This window comes from Necator americanus, chromosome V (assembly GCF_031761385.1).
Source record: "Necator americanus strain Aroian chromosome V, whole genome shotgun sequence".
Lineage (NCBI taxonomy): Eukaryota > Metazoa > Nematoda > Chromadorea > Rhabditida > Ancylostomatidae > Necator > Necator americanus.
The window spans coordinates 8,036,820-8,053,165 of NC_087375.1; the positions used below are offsets into that span (position 1 = coordinate 8,036,820).

General features: G+C 39.8%; 5 protein-coding genes across 7 annotated transcripts; 3 read left to right on the forward strand and 2 right to left on the reverse strand.

The window, feature by feature from the left end:
• Positions 1 to 511: 511 nt before the first annotated feature.
• On the forward strand, positions 512 to 5,639 carry RB195_013266 (uncharacterized protein; the record flags this gene model as incomplete). 2 transcript variants are annotated; one of them, XM_064202999.1, is made up of 8 exons in its annotated part: positions 512 to 537; positions 595 to 696; positions 1,689 to 1,777; positions 1,884 to 1,973; positions 3,827 to 3,903; positions 3,967 to 4,015; positions 5,387 to 5,477; positions 5,537 to 5,639. In XM_064202999.1, the coding sequence occupies 8 exons, from the start codon at positions 512 to 514 to the stop codon at positions 5,637 to 5,639; spliced, it is 627 nt and encodes a 208-aa protein (XP_064058880.1). The 2 variants fall into 2 exon arrangements, with proteins under 2 accessions (XP_064058880.1, XP_064058881.1); XM_064203000.1 differs by lacking the exon at positions 1,884 to 1,973.
• A 1,039-nt stretch (positions 5,640 to 6,678) lies between these two features.
• RB195_013267 (uncharacterized protein) lies at positions 6,679 to 8,874 on the forward strand (the record flags this gene model as incomplete). The annotated part of the gene is made up of 8 exons (XM_064203001.1): positions 6,679 to 6,769; positions 6,845 to 6,991; positions 7,849 to 7,905; positions 7,961 to 8,110; positions 8,182 to 8,331; positions 8,407 to 8,516; positions 8,572 to 8,683; positions 8,747 to 8,874. The coding sequence occupies 8 exons, from the start codon at positions 6,679 to 6,681 to the stop codon at positions 8,872 to 8,874; spliced, it is 945 nt and encodes a 314-aa protein (XP_064058882.1).
• Positions 8,875 to 11,484: 2,610 nt separating this feature from the next.
• On the reverse strand, positions 11,485 to 14,559 carry RB195_013268 (uncharacterized protein; the record flags this gene model as incomplete). Its single annotated transcript, XM_064203002.1, has 7 exons — positions 11,485 to 11,597; positions 11,673 to 11,748; positions 11,804 to 11,922; positions 11,991 to 12,119; positions 12,181 to 12,255; positions 12,876 to 12,956; positions 14,478 to 14,559. 7 exons carry the CDS (start codon positions 14,557 to 14,559, stop codon positions 11,485 to 11,487), a joined length of 675 nt encoding a protein of 224 aa, XP_064058883.1.
• A 342-nt stretch (positions 14,560 to 14,901) lies between these two features.
• Positions 14,902 to 15,224, reverse strand: RB195_013269 (uncharacterized protein; the record flags this gene model as incomplete). Its single annotated transcript, XM_064203003.1, has 2 exons — positions 14,902 to 15,056; positions 15,176 to 15,224. The coding sequence occupies 2 exons, from the start codon at positions 15,222 to 15,224 to the stop codon at positions 14,902 to 14,904; spliced, it is 204 nt and encodes a 67-aa protein (XP_064058884.1).
• Positions 15,225 to 15,487: 263 nt separating this feature from the next.
• On the forward strand, positions 15,488 to 16,335 carry RB195_013270 (uncharacterized protein; the record flags this gene model as incomplete). 2 transcript variants are annotated; one of them, XM_064203005.1, is made up of 2 exons in its annotated part: positions 15,488 to 15,832; positions 15,907 to 16,335. In XM_064203005.1, the coding sequence occupies 2 exons, from the start codon at positions 15,488 to 15,490 to the stop codon at positions 16,333 to 16,335; spliced, it is 774 nt and encodes a 257-aa protein (XP_064058885.1). The 2 variants fall into 2 exon arrangements, with proteins under 2 accessions (XP_064058885.1, XP_064058886.1); XM_064203004.1 differs by having other exon boundaries at positions 15,488 to 15,928.
• Positions 16,336 to 16,346: the final 11 nt, after the last annotated feature.

Here is a 16,346-nt window from a genome sequence, read left to right on the forward strand (position 1 = left end):
AGTCAATAAATAATGTTGCCAATAAACTCTAAAACCACGATGTCTAACACAGAGGCGTTAAAGGAAAAACCCTATAATAAAATTTTTCTGACTATCTTCAAAACTAGCAACCCGGTTAAAGCATCCTGAAGACCATTAGGCTGTCATCATCTGATTAAATAAACCAAATAGTGAAGTGAAGTGAACTTTACTTGCTCTCATATGTGGTGTTTTTTCCCTTTCCTTTACTTCTTCTCCGAAATGAGATGTTTCTCAAGTGCGGAATTCGAAAGACCTAAAGATTACTGTGATTTTCATTTATAAGCGGTGGGGAATGTGCGCGTGTTGCGGAGGCCGCGTCACCCGGCTGAACATATTTGGTTCCGACCATAAAATAAGTTTGTCGGGAAGAGGATCGGAAAGCGAGAATTCTTCATACAGGTTAATGTACACAAATCTGGAATCGATTCACGTTTTATGATAACGATAGTGAATTAAAGAATGTGAGCACTTCATTTCTATCCAAGCTAAAATGAGGATTGTTGCTCTTATCACATGGTGAGCGTCATTGAGTTAATCGCTGCACAGTTTTGGGAGTCAACTTGTAACTTTGAGCTTTCTTTTCCCAATTGTTCGGACCGACGAAAGTCCTTTTCACAGAACAGTCAAAACAAACTGTGATTTGAGTTCTCTAGAGAACGATTCATTCAGCAGTGTGTACGTCCTTTCTTCCTTCTAACTTTATTGATACACAGTCTGGTCAGAGAAGCGAATAAAACACAAACGTTGCGAAAGTTCCGCTCTCAGATGAACGACTACAGGGTAACATGTTTGGTTTCACATGTTCTTACTTATTTGGGACCCTTAACGGCAGCATACAACGAATCTGATGTGGAGGAGGAGTCCGCAGGAATATCTAGAGTTGGATCGTCGTAAGAAACGGCGTGGAAGTTAACGTTTTCTAGGATGATTTCAATTTCGACGCGCTACCCTTCTACACGCTCCGCATCTAGGTGTAGAAGGGACCTAAATGTGTAGACAGAGGCGCCTCCTAACGTACCTCGTAATAACCGAAATGGTTCCCACGCTGTTTCTTACGACGATCAGAGAGAGAGAGAGAGATGAGCGGAACCACCCCTAATCCCGCGACAGCCGGATCTCTAGTTTTTCCCGCGCATTCCCTCACCACGTCAAAGTCGTGGTATGCTGTCTTTGGGAAAGGTATTGGTAAGAGCATTACAAGCATTCATCAAGACCCCCTCCAGAGCATCCAGTGGTTCGCATTATTTCTTAGCACGTCGTTTGCTGTGCCTTCTGTCATCCTTTGTTGTCGCATATGCATAATCATGCAATGCTTAGAGTGGAAGCTTGATGCATACTTGTAACGTTTCTACCTGATATCTCCCTTAAGGCTCCCAAACAAATGAGAACATGATAAAACTAACATGTAAGCCTGCAAGGAAATTACAGCATTTTTGCAAGGTTTGAATTTTATTATTCTGTTCTGCTTAGAAATCCATGATCTCTGCACTCCGTCTAGTTCCGGTGTTTGCGGTCATCTGCGTGCGACAGCCTCAGAGGACCGCAACCACCGACTTGAGTGCAACTCGTGAGGCAATTACACATAAGTCAGAGCCTTTTCGACTGGACTATATCCTAAATGCATTTTTCTTAATTCCTGAACGTGCCCTTCATCTAGTGCTTTTCAGATACCCAGTCGATAACGACACTGTAGTGATCTTAAAAGGTACGAATTCCATTCTGAAGGATTGCGAAGTACAGTATGCTCCACAAAACGGTACTTTACTAATGTACTTTTCTTTCAAAAATCTATAGTTGGTTTTTAGTCGACAAGTAGGTTTTTGATCCCAATGCATCACGGTACTTCCATAACATTCACTTAGAATTACAACAACCTACAGTCGGGTCGGGTCAAAACGATTTGAAGTTTGGTGCAGTTACGCAAGATATTGTACCAGAGGAACTGATTATAGGTGAACCCTTTTTGACTGAAATATGCAGAGATGTCCCTTTGTGGCTGAAAGTTGAGGAACCTTTGTGACTGAAACTGTTCGTCAGAGATTAATAGAAATAAGGAAGTAAAGGACAGTCAAATGACCTTTTTAATTTTCATTTAAAGGCGACATACCATGAACCTGACGTAGTGAGGGAATCCGCAGTAAAAGGTAGAAATGAGGTTGCAGATTGCGGTATCAGCGGTGGTTCCGCTCATTTGTTCCTTATCGTCGTAAGATACGGCGTGGGAACCATTTTGGTTATCACGAGGTACGTCCTAAAAACTACGTCTTCCACGCCGTTTCCTACGACGATCAGAGAAAGACGAGCGGAACCTGACGCCTGACACCGCAGTCTATATCCTTGACTCTAGATTTTCCCATGGATTCCTTCACCACGTCATATTCGTAGTATGCTCTCTTTAAAAGAAATTCTTAGTCTAATAAGGAGGGGATTGTGGAGGTAGTTAGGAAAAAACAACTAAATTTGGAAAAATTCAAGATTTGCTCTAATTATGATGTAGACGTGATTGAAGCTACAAGTATTGTGAATACAGAATTTTGTGCACTTTGACATGCTGGATTTTTCTCAAGCACCCAGTGGTGGGCCTAGATTTTCTCCTTCTCATTCCTTTTTTTGCGATTGCTACAACTGGCGGCCAACATGTCGAATCTTTGCAAAGTGACGCGTCTGGGGAAAAAGCGGGCTCATGTTCGATATTTTCATGACGAATCCGGCGATCGATAGCGCAGTGATCCTGTGCCTGTAGGCTCCTAGCGCTCACCTAAGACGCAGACCTGACGCGTCTCTTTAGTTCGATTGGACACTAGGAGTATACTGAGGTTTTGGCCAGCTACTCGAGTTGTAGCTCATCCGATTGTCAACTATTACACTAGGTTACATGTTAGTAGAATTATATACACCGTCTAAATCTTAAATCCTGAGTAAGTTCCAAGATCGACCTTCTTTGAATCTTGAGTTTGATTGTGTACTACTTTCTTAAGCAGAACCAAGATTGTTATGGGGTGATCCTTTATTAAAAAAACTTTATTCGTTTTGGCGCACCATTTTGTACAAGAGGTTCGATTGGAGCGCGCCAGTCTTATGCGGCGCCGCATCTTCCGGGCCGTTTTTTACGCCAATTAGGAAGAAATGAACGGAATCACCCCCCTTTCCGTAGTCTCCCATCCCGTATACAAATACTCCACCTGAAATCCGTGCCACCTCAGATGCCGGTGATGTCTTTAAGCAGAACCAAGATTGTTATTGATCTTTATTCTGGCTAACGTTTCGGCGTCGTCGCTTTTAATCCTGAACTTTTGCTTTAACCTGAAATCTTGCCAATGCGTTCACTTTAATTCAGAATCGTGAGGGTTACGAACGCGTGACTAGCCCATGCAGAAACTTGCAGGAGATAGGCGATGCGTCAAGTCACTTTTCTATCCTCTCAGACAAATCTGGTACCAATTTATTCATTCCGGAGGGATGAAAGATTTGGTCTGCACTATGGCGGATTCAGATGTGGTCATAGCGGCGGTACCTCTTCCCACTGCGCTACAGTAGCCCATAAAAGTACTGTTATCCATAAGAATAAGAATACTATCTTCTGTCATAGAAAATAAAAAAAAGGGTTCTCGCGTGGATTTGCAAATACGAATCTCTGAAAGGTACTGATTCCATTCAGTTAACACTGTCCCACCATACCGGGATTTGTTTTCAGTGCTATAGAAAAAATTGTTCAGTTCTTAAAAATATTTGTTAACGTAAAATAAGTGGAAAAACTATGAGTAAAGAACTAAGTAACACAAAACTAATTACCATTTAATTACAGACTCTGAGAATTGTGAAGAATTGTGTGCTCCACATGGACGTTGTTCTTTACGCGAAGCAGGAACTCCCATTGAACATGTTTGTTTCCTTTTGAAACACTACTGTATCGTTTACAGTACACTCTTTTTTCTAAATTTTCAGTATGAATGTCTTTGTGACTATGGATACAGAGGAATGCACTGTGAAGAAAGTAAGCTCCGAAATTCTTTTTGGGAGAAATTCTGGTGGACCTAAAATTACCCACACTGTTAAGATATTTGGATGACATTCATGCCATTCATCCTATAATCCTACGAAATTCAGAATGTTTTGGCCAAATTCGTTGATTTTTGAACTAAGCCAGAAGAACTAGGACAATACATGTGCAGCGGTGGAAAATGCGGCAGCTGTAACAACAAATCATAGCAGTTCAATATTTGCAGATTTAACAACGTCTAAATTTAGAATTACAATATTAGATGCTTTTGTGAAAACGCAAATGCTAAGTGAAGCAGCATATTAGACACACAGCACACTAGACTTTTCCGACTAGACTTTGTGCAAAATAACAGATAAAAATTTGCAACTACAATTGATAGCACATGCTGCGTTGAATCGGTTTAATTAAGAATTATTTTAAGAGAAAAATGCTTTCGATATTGAAGGAATATAATATTAGACGGACGTTCGGATTGGTATTATATGGTAGGAGTAGTTTTGTACAAGAATACATTTCATAGTCTACACCCTCTAAAGAAATTAGACCTTACACTGAACTAAATAGGGTTGACTCAACGATTTAGCCCTTTTGAATCTAATCAATCGAATTTCGAAGTTACCAAATTAATAGACCTTGTTTTACTACCAGAGAGACACAGATACAACCATCAGTTGTCAATAATTTCCTTAAAAATCATGGAGTATCAATCAAAATATGGAGCATATTGCAATGGCTTGGTCTCAATTTTACTCTCTTTTCGTAAATGGTACACAGGGAATGGTCTTTATTTTTTCTCACATATTGCAAAGAGTTTTTTTACTGATTTTAAAGTTGAAAAGTTTAAAATAAACTAGATTAACCTTAAAAATATGCGCAGCTCACAGTAAACACATTTGAGAGTGATAAAAACTGAAATAATATTAAAATCGAAAAATCTAATGACAACAATGTTGAGTTGAAGTACTCAAATATCTCAATTTGTTCTGGCCATTCACCAACCACATAGAAATAATGTTATTTTTGGCAATCAACTAATCTACAACCCGATAAGAAATAATTGTTAGAGATGTTTTGAGTGGAGATTTTGCATGGGACCTTTATTACGCTGATGTTGTTCTCTAACTAACGGGGTTTTGAATGGGACCTTTAGTATCCCGATGTTTCGGCTTTTTCGCCGTCATCAGAATCCTAAATGGAGATTGGAGAACTTCAGGTTAATAAAAGCTTCCATTTAAAAATCTCGCAGGTTCACTGATAGAAAACATAGCCAGAAGTCTGCTGAGACTCCAGAAATGTTTGAACTAATCGTTAATTCTGGAGGTGGGAACACATACCTCTGTCGAGAGGAACATACTATTCCAGAGATTCGGACCAAATTCGCCTTAATGTACTTCGTCTGGATTTGCGTATTAGTGGAGTTTGCCCTTATAATGATAGCAATTAAACGATATGCGTAAGTTTCACCGTAAATAATCAAATCTGAGAGACCTTGACCACGTTAAAAGTATTCAGGAATCGAAAATTTTTCGAATCACCGCTTCCCGCTCAACGATTTGTCGATATTATGATCTCTCGTTGTAAGAAGAAACAAGAAGATTTGAAGAAGAACAATTGAATACTGTTCTTGCATTGTTTTTGTTAATAAATTAAAGTAAAGGTTAGAAATAAAAATTAGACAAAAATAAGCATGATGCAATAAACAGAAATAAAAAAAAATAAAAATAATATAGTATAATGAAAGATAAAGTCTTTGGCGTATCAATCCGCTCGGGATGCGCCAACACGTTTTACTGCTGTTCGTAATCGTTGAAGTTTTAGGAACGCGTCTTGGCCTATAGAATGGCTTGGGAGGGCCAGCCGATGATCAAATCAGTGTTTTTATCCTCCCAGACAAGTCTGGATCCCTGTACTTAGAAGACTAAAGATTTAGATTACTTTATTTATTTTATGTCTCTAATTTATTATGGGAATCTTTGATTCGTTTGAAAATTTTACATTTCAAACTTGATTGAACACATAAAGGATAAGGGATAAAGTTTCTGGCGTTAATCATTCCGCTTGGGATGCGCCACCACGTTCACTTCAATTCAGAATCGTTTGAGGTTCACGAACGTGTAACTGGCCTATGCAATGACTTGCGGGGGCCATCCGATGATCAAGTCAGTATTTTTATCCTCCAGACAAGTCTGGTACCAATTTATCGACCCCGGAAGGACGAAAGGCTTGCTGAGCACTGGAGCGGTTTCGAACCATCGACTGCGTGGCTATAACTGACCTCTAACCGTCTACGGCACAGCTGTTCCTAATATAATATAATATTATAATAGGAATTATATTATTATAAATAAAAATAAAGTAAATTAGGAATGGAATTTTGTACTTATCATCTGATCTGGTCTATAGCAAATAAAACAACATAATGTAATAAATGAAAATAAAATAAATGGGGATCAGAATTTTGTACAAATCATCTGATCTGGTCGAATATGTCCACTTAATCTGCCAGCTCATCACTTAATGTGTGTACATTCGTGATCGCATTGTTGCTAACACTGACCACTGTGTACAATGTTAGCACACCTGTACACATCAAACTCCTATAAAATGCTTTTCTCGGATAATTATAAACATCATTCATCATCATCGTCATCAATATGTTCATTTACAGCTCTATTCTTCTCTATTCAGCTCTTTACATTAGCCAAATTACCGCACAAACATGTGCAGCGGGAGCAGATAATGGACGTAAGTTATTTGTAGTCGTAACGGAACTTCGACTTATTCCTCATGAAACTGTATGAAAATTCGATAAAATTCCAGCATGTCTCAACGGTGTTTGCTTCGCGGGTACCACATGTTTGACAGCTTTGGACATATGCTGTTCTGATACGGGAATCATCCCGGACACTACGTTAGCGAGTACGGTAGCCTCTACTCTTGCCTCAGATTCGTCGGTTGCATCAACAGGTAAATTGTCCATTCGCTCACGTAAGATTACAGAAGATTACTCGAAAAACAGTCCTACGCTGTAGCGAACAAAAACATTACCTAAAGGTCCCACCACTAGCTGAATTTTGTAGGCATTCTTGTGTTCCTTGAAGGCAGCATACTAGAAAATTGATGGTGTTTGTGGTATGTCCCACGAAAAAATAGGTTCAGAGGTGTGGAGCACAAGTACGAGAGCCTTCACACCCAGTTCCACGTAATCGTTCGGGAAAACCTTGTGGAAAATGAGATTTGTGATCAAATTTTCTTACAAGGCACCGAGTAACGTGTCATTTCAGCGCCCGCAGACGTGCCGCACCTGTTCAGATGACAGCACCGGCAGCTCGTTTATTGTCGATTGTTTCGTTTAAATGATAGTTCCTATTGAATGGATTTAGTAATTGTATCTAAGGTTTTAAAAAATTCCACCAGGGTTTTTCTTAATTCCCACCACAAAATTTTTCACCTGAAAGAGACAAGCGACCATTAACAAAGGTTGCAAGTGAATAACTAGTGAAATGTGGAGCAGAACCTTTTGAAAAATATGAGAATATTTTCTGTGATTTTAACTATAGGTTAAGGTCAAGGATCTCTCACAAAAATTAACAAAAGATCTTGTATGATTAGATTTTTCAAAGTTCTGAAATACTAGGAAGTGGCCTAGTCCTACTATGTTTAGGTTGCACAAGCCAGAATTTATAAGTTCAATCGATAATGATATATAGTGACACAGAACTGCCCTCTTTCACTACTTTTCACACGAAAAATTCTTTTCGCAGAAATCCTGAGTTAAATTTAAAATTTTAGAATTGAACATGTTCATCTAGTATATATTTCAGTGACATCTATCACCTCAGCTTCTCTGGCTTCATCAGCCACTACCACCACCTCAGCAAGTAGGTCCTTCGACGATTATCTATGGAGTTTCAGCATTTACTATTCGAATTGCAGCTTGTGTGGATAAGCTTAATCCACGAACTGGTGTTTCCGATTGCTCGATGAGAGCTAGCCTTTGCAATGATCCCACATACCTCACAGTGATGACAGAACAATGTCCTCGAACTTGCGGTAGATGCTCGAGTTCCTCGGGAACGATCACCAGTACGTTCAGAGATAAATTCATCAGGAATTTTGATTTGTCATCGGTGTAACTCTTTCTTATTCCCATTTAGCCTGTGTCGACAAGGTTAATCCAACAACTGGAGTTTCTGATTGTCCTTCTTTGTCCTACTTGTGCAATAATGCCGCCTACACCACTTTGATGACTGAACAATGCCCTCGTACATGCAACAAATGTTCGAGTACCGGTGTGAGCTCTGCCAGTAAGTCTTTGAGGCAGGATATCTGCTTCTTTTCTCACATGATACTATTCGGAGCCATTATACCGTTTATTCCAGCAACTACTTCAACTACCTGCGTTGACAAAGTGAATCCAAGAACAGGAACATCTGACTGCCCGATGAGATCCTCGCTTTGCTTGGATTCCAACTACATAGCGCTTATGAGGGTAAGGAGTAATAACCAAAACTGAATACATCCTCCTCCTAATGAATATTCAACAGACGGAATGTCCACGAACATGCGGATTCTGTACCAGCACCGGAAGCACCGTATCTGGTACGGCTACAGTAGCCACAGTAACTAGCGCTACGGCTACAACTCGAGCGGCTGGAAGTAAGTGATGATGGGAACTTTCCCGTAATCAATCATCTTTTCTAAAAAAAAATAATTATTCAGCCTGTGTTGACGCCATCAATCCCCGTACCGGCGTGTCCGATTGTCCACAGCGTGTCTCGCTCTGTAACGATTCCGTCTATCGAGATCTTATGCAGTCCCAATGTCCACTAACGTGTGGTCTTTGCTAGAATCTTCGCTAACGTCCTTGTATAATTGTAATTCAGTGGTAATGTTTTAGAATACGGTATAAATATTTTCTCATCGTTCGCGTTCTACACACATACACTCAAAACTTCGATTGAAAATTTGTAAAAATCGCTCGTCGCTAAGAAAACCGACTTTTTCACAGGGAAGTTTCATAGTTTTTCTCAGCTGAAATTTTCTTAACTTAACTTCCTCCCTCCAGAACTTTTCGATCTTTAATTTTCTAAAAGGTTTTCTTTAACATAGAATCCAATACCGGGACAGGAAGTTTATTTTCTGATTTCTCCTACAACCCAAAGGTTTGGGTGACTAAGATGTAGTGTAAAAAAAAGCAAAGAAAGTTTTTTTTTTCTCAAAGGAAGGCATTGGAATTGTGCCGTCTATGCCTTTTCGTTTCTGTGGGCCTTCTTGGCGCGTAGTTGCCAGCGACCGTGTTCAACCAGGCTGACGCGGAAAGTCTGCTGTAACGTCTTTTCTCAATAAACATGTATTCCTTTATCACCCCAACTTGTCCCAATTAAAGTCGTCGTAAGGTAATCCGAAAAAACACGTTTAACCCCAACAGTACGAGAAAAAAAATTATTTAATATTTTTTAAGAAGGAATTTATAAAAATAATGAAATAAATATAAGGCTGTGGCACCAAAAATGTTTCAATGATTTTATAACGGTTGCGGGGCAAGATGTGCTCGCGAAAAATCCGCTAGCCTCTTTTTAGCGCCGTGCAATTTCGCGTATTTGCGGTCGCGGCAGCTTGGGAGGAAGGGGGGAGGGAGGAGCTGCATGGGTTTGCCGAGGGTAAGTTACTCTTTCTGTCGTGCATCAAAACGCCCTTTCTTTGACGTTTGCAAAGGAGCTGTGTGAGTTAAATTCTTCATCACCTCTATTTCCAGGTAACGTGAAATAGAAACAAACGTTTTTTTAGTGTTTTGTTGTCAACGTGATTTTTTTAAAAGAGAAACTCCATGTGAAACCAGATTATTGGAATAAAACGAATTTACCCTACAACCGCATTGGAGGCCTGGGACCACTCAGACCTCATCCCTTTCCTGTCATCCAAGCAACGGCGAGCGCGACCTTTGCGTCGCGTCAGAATGATAAAAATTGCGGATTCCGACGGGGACAGCAGGAAAAAAGAACAGTGAAGGGCAAACTCATTTAGCACGTTGTAATTTTGGTCTTTATTCGTTGTTAGCCAGATGAGTGGCGAACAGACACCTCCGTATCTTCGAATTAGGTAAGGAGCTGCGTAGCGCAAGTATCGACGCTCATTAAAGGCAACATACCACGAATCTGACTTGGTGCAGGAACTCTTCGGGAAAATCTAGAGTTAAAGTTGTAGAATGCGAGATCACAGATGGTTCGGTTCATCTCTTTCTGATCATCCTGAAAATCGGCGTGGGAACCGCTTCGCTTTCTACGAGGAACGTAAGAACGCTCTTCTATGGATGCGTTCTGTTCCCATCAAGAACCTATTCGTTGGTTTCATTTGAATAGGCAGTGGAGGAGAACTCATCGGCTTTTCGCCACTGCGTAGCTGGATGCGGCGCGCGCACAAAACGTGGCGCGTTGCAATCGTAGTGAAAAACGGAGTCTTCCACACTGTTTTTTTTTACTACGATTGGAGAGAAATGAGCGGAACTACACTTGATCCAGCAATCTACAACTCCATCTCTAGTTTTTCCTGCGGATTCCCCGACCGAGTGAAATCCTCGTCAGATTCGTGGTGTGCTGCCTTTAACCCTTTAGATAAACGGCAGCACATCGAATGGGTACCATTCAACAGCGCTTTTTTATGATCTATTATTTTATATTTATTTATTTTATGTCTCTAATTTATTATGGAAATCTTTGATTTGTTTGGAAATTTTGCATTTCAAACTTGATTAAACACATAAAGGATAAAGGATAAAGTGTCTGGCGTTAATCAATCCGCTTGAGATGCGCCCCCACGTTCACTTCAGAATTCAGAATCGTTTAAGGTTTACGAACCTGTAACTGACCTAAACAATGACTTGCAAGGGCTTGCCAGTGTGTCAAGTCAGTGTTTTTATCCTCCCAGACAAGTCTGGTGCCAATATATCGACCACGGAAAGATGAAAGGTTTGGTGAGCACGAGGGCAGATTCGAACGTCCGATCGATCGTGCAGGAAGCGGAAACTCTGACTTACATTTATTTCTTTTGTGCGTTTATCGCATTTTTCTCCAGCAGTCTTTACGGAGCTGTTTAGAAAATGTGTGTGTCGCCGCCTCTTTTCTAAGTATCTATTATATGACGTTGATGGCGTAGAGGAACACATCATTCCCTAATAATATGTTTTGGGAAGAAACTGCATTGTTATCTTCAATTTCGACCCGTTTTGAGTAAAACAGAAAAAAAAACAAAAATAGAAAATAAGAACTAAAAACGAACTGGAACTAAACTAATACAATATGCAACTGTACATAATTGACTTTTAAAATGGATTTAAATAAGATTGCAAGATAAGAAAAGGCTTTATTTATTTATTTATTTGTTTTTTGGATACATATGTGTATATCATCGTCATATTTGTATACAAAATCCACAGTTGAATTGGATTAGTTGCGGATTCTCTATCGCATTCCGTTCCCAATGAAGTCCTGGAGAGTGATTTTCAGAAAATACGTTTTATTATCGTTTTGAACGTCCTTCTGGTGACGTCTAGGGAACACCTTTTTCAGATTTCCTGGAAATTGTTCAAGATCCACTCGTAAATTCATAGAGAAGTATGTATAGAGCAAATCGATGTTTGAACACAAACCTCGCATAGCTGGATTAATTACAGCTGTTTTATTTGTGGTGGAACTGCAAAATCCGCAGGTTTTTCGGCATTGTTTCTGAAGAGTTTTCTTATAGTCACAAAACCAAAAAAGTAAATTTCGAATTTTTTACCATCATCACATCCTGATAAACTGGATCCATGCAAAGGTCAATCCGGGAAGAGCATTCGGAGCTATTGGTGGCGGGATTCACTAAGTCGACACAAGCGGTTTTCGTGAGCGGTTGTTGTCCTGAAGACTTAATTGGTCTTAAAGATTTTTTTGACTTTACGTCTTGTTAGAAAGTCAGGATACTGTACCGGGACATTTTCCACATGTTCTCGGACATTGCACTGTCATTATTCTAGAATATATGGGAATATCACAAAGTCCAGCACGAAAAGGACATTCGGAGATCCCCGTCTTTCGATTAGTTCTATCCTTACATGCTAAAAATTTTGAAAAAATTGTACGAATAACCAGCGAAAATTTCTTACTAAAATGACAAACATGGATCTACAGTAGGGTTGATAGGTCCGGGACCAGGTCTTGGGCCACCAGTGTTGCTTGGGTAAACAGTTGTCACTGAAAAAGAACGTCTAAATAAAACCTAAACTGAATAGAAAAGGAATTATCTCGGGAACATTCCAAAGTCGAATAATTTAATTATTCCCACGGTTCAGAAACATGCTTCAAACATGGACGAAATCCAAGATTTGTGGCTTTACATAGCTTATATTAAAAGGTAGTGACGGATCCTTTTCCAAGAAGTTTCTGTATTACCTAGAAACGTGAGGAGATTTCTCTAACTCTCCTTTAACTTAGTACATATTTCATTATCACTGACATTTTAATATAATTAATGTTTTAGTGGTTTTTCTCATTTAATTTTATACATTTACATATTTTATCTATTTTGAACTCTCTTAAATTTCTTCCTGAAATGTTCTCTTAAAACATACACAGAATATGCCAAGGTTTCAAGACGAGAGAACTTTCGAAATTCTCTTAAAACATTTCCAAAATATCAAAAGAAAGCTATGAATATTCGGAAGTCCTATCACAAATAATCTACAAACAATTCCAAGCAATTAACGTTGGTTGGTGAAATCAGCTGACCTGATCTGAACTTTAGCTACGATCTAAACATTTCGATGACGAGAATCTAAATATTTAAGATGTAGAAATAACTGGAAAAAACTCACAAGTATCGTTCCCAATAGGACAGCATTGATCCAATGGTTTGACACATTCATATCCATCCTGACATTTTGAATCCTTGCAAGCTAAAAGAGGCTTTTTTTTTCAAATCACACGAACATTTGCTATGCGAAAAATAAAACAGTTTACATATATCTATCAGTTATCTAGAGTTATTCGATAACTTAAAAACGTTTGTGATAGAGAAAACGAAGCATTAAGTAAATTGTTGGATTGTCCCTTTAATTTGCTTTGTCTCCAAAATTTCTGACTGATCATGATATATGATAACGAGCCTAATCCGTATGTTTGTGTGAATGTGTGTGTTTGTCTGTGTGTCACGAAATTCGAAAAATGGGGTGCGACGTGTCCATCCGGCGTCGGATTGGTGCGCCGGTGCCAGATAGCTATAGTATGGGGTGCGACGGGTCCCGCGGCGTCGGGATGGCTCGCCAGCGCCAGATATCCATAAAATGTGGTGTGACGGGTTCACCGGCGCCGGCGTTTCCTTTAAGAAAAAGAAGAAAACTTTGTTAGAAAATCACAATTCGAATTTTACAGAGAATGTCACTATTATTAATTTATTTTCATTAATCAGTAATGGCGAGAGAACAGCAGAGAAAGTCTGAATGTCCGGCTAAAGCCTTTATAATAATAATACCAGTCTGTATGTAATAGTAATACCAGTCCGAATTTAGCCGTATATTCAGACTGGTATTACTTATTCAGAATGGTATTACTCATAATTAATAATTTCTACAATATTCTTCAATATTAATATTTTCTATAATTATTAATATTTCTATATTATTGTCAACAACACAGATACTTTTCCGAAAACATCGTGCTAAAGAACTCGAAATTGCATTTATCCGTTCCCAGTTCATTTCCGTATGTCCTTACGGTCATATTTACGCACTTCTTACGGAGCTCTTTATGATGTACTTGTCGCTTGAAAGCGCCGTACTACAACGTTGGAGTTTACCCAGAAAAAGATAGGGTTAGAGGTTTAGCACACAACTATGACCGTGTACATGGTCAGCCCTCTCAAATCCTAAAAGAAGTATTGCGTTATGAGTTGTCTCGTAGGAAAATTCAAAATAAAAACGCCGTACCCTTTTTTTATGAGGTTTCTCTAGACGATAAGAGGAGGAGGATGGGGTCCGTAGACTATGATACACACTGCTAACCCTATGTTTTCTTTGCAGAGATCCCAACATGTCAGTTTTCTGGTATGCTATCTTCAATGGCTGTTATTAATTCAAAGTCATGGTTACCTCGGAGACTGACTTCACTTCTACAACAATAATTAGTCAGCATAGGTAAACCTCAACAGGTGCCGCCCACAAAAAAAACCATGCTAGAATGTATACATTCCTCAATCCTTGATTTTTCCTTCCAGAAACCATTTTCGTTAAATTAATGTGCTGTTTTCCTCTTTATCTTCGATTCTATAAAGTTCTATAAATGATCGATGCCTAATACAATGCATAATATATCCAGAAAAGTCTTTCTATAATAATGAATCCGACAACTCCCCAGACAATAAATATTTTTCCACGTTTTCTGTGAAAAAAAAAAAACTTCAATTAACAGTAATCACTCACGGCCAACGGGTGCTTGTCCATTTGGGCATTGTTCTGCTGCGCCTAATGCTAGAACGATTGCGAATACAAGCTTGGAAAACATTGCCGGATGGGAACAAACGTTTCCTTAGCTTCATTTATATAGTAAAAGCGTCAACATATGAGTAAACATAGGATTGTGTACGATATACCGCTCGTACGGCATTATTCTCTTGTTTTGTTGCTACCCTACCTATCTCGTTTGCCGACAATTTCGTTGCAGTACGGAAAAGGAACAGGTTGGGGAGAAACCGTTTGCTTATGTTTTTCTATATTTATGCTTGTAATTACAGTTTCATGGATGTATGGAAGTCTGTATGGATGTATGTATGCATGCATGTATGTATGTAACGAAGAAACAAAACATTACAAAATTGAAGTTTTAATGGAAAAAAGAAAGAAGGCATTAGTATAGCTGTATCGTATTGTTTGCATATTTCACTCGAAAGCCTGATAAAGTTCGTATAACTAATAATGATAATAATAATAATAATAATAATAATAATAATAATAATAATAATAATAATAATAATAATAATAATAATAATAATAATAGCTCTACTGAAACAGTATAGCGGCAAGATGAAAAGATGTTCTCCAGTCCTCAACATTGCCAATCGAGTAGCTGTCGGTGAAGCAACCCTTCCAATTTGGAGGAACACTTCACGATCTTGCTGAACCAGCTAGCGCCGTCAGCTCCTGATCTCGAACACGTTCATAGACCGACATATGCGGTTAACGATTAGCCACCGACCGAGTCGGAGGTGCTGGTCTGTATTCAGAAAATGAAGAATGGAACATCTGGTGGAGACGACGGGATTAGCGCAGAAATGCTAAAACATCTTCCTCCGTCTGGGATTCGTGAGATGACAAACATCATCCGTTCAATATAAATAGACGGAAGGATACCTGATTCGTGGAGACATGCTATCATCCGCTCCACAAGAAGTCACAGACCCCAGGAATTATCCAGGAATCTCTTTCTGCGTGTTATGTACAAGGTACTGGAGCGCATTATCCTGGACCGACTCATTAAACATGGCGAAGAAACAACGCGCGACGAGCAAACTGGCTTTCGTCCTGGCCGATCTACGATTGACCAGGTGTTCATCGTCAGGAGAGTGATCGAAATCTGGCAGCGGTATTCGAAGCCAATGCAACTACTGGACTTTGAAGCCGCGTTCGACTCTCCTCACCGAGGCCGTCTTCTCAACGCGCTTCGTGCCGATGGAGTACCAGGAAAGTTCGTTCGCTTGCTTGATGACATGAATCAACGAACAACTGCTGCAGTTCGAACACCAGCCGGATGTACAACACTGTTTGAAGTGGTAACTGGAGTAAGACAAGGGGCGGTGGCAGGACCCTTCCTGTTCAATTTCGCCATCGAATTATGCGAAGAACCGTCGACCAGTGTCCTGCCGACATTGTCTTAGCACCATCAGAGTGCCCCTTGACTGACCTCGAGTACGCCGACGATATTGTTATATTGGCGGAAACCAGTACGAAACTTCAGCATGTTGCCAACCTTGTATCGAAGCTGGCTGCAGCCTACGAACTACGCCTACGCTCTGATAAATGCAAGCAGATGTGGATCTCTTCGAGACCTCGGACGGGAATCAGGGTGGACGGACAACCGAAAGAACTCGTCGATGAGTTCTGTTACCTGGGCTGTATGTCGAAGAACAACGGCAGCTACGAGAGAGATGTTCAGCAAAGATGCGCTAAGGCCACTTCTGCATTTAACTCCTTAACGAAATGTCTGTGGTCGACCCCCATCACCAACGAAGTCAAGCTGCGAGTCTACCTATCCGCAATTCGCCCCATCATGGTGTACGGATAGGAGACTTGGGC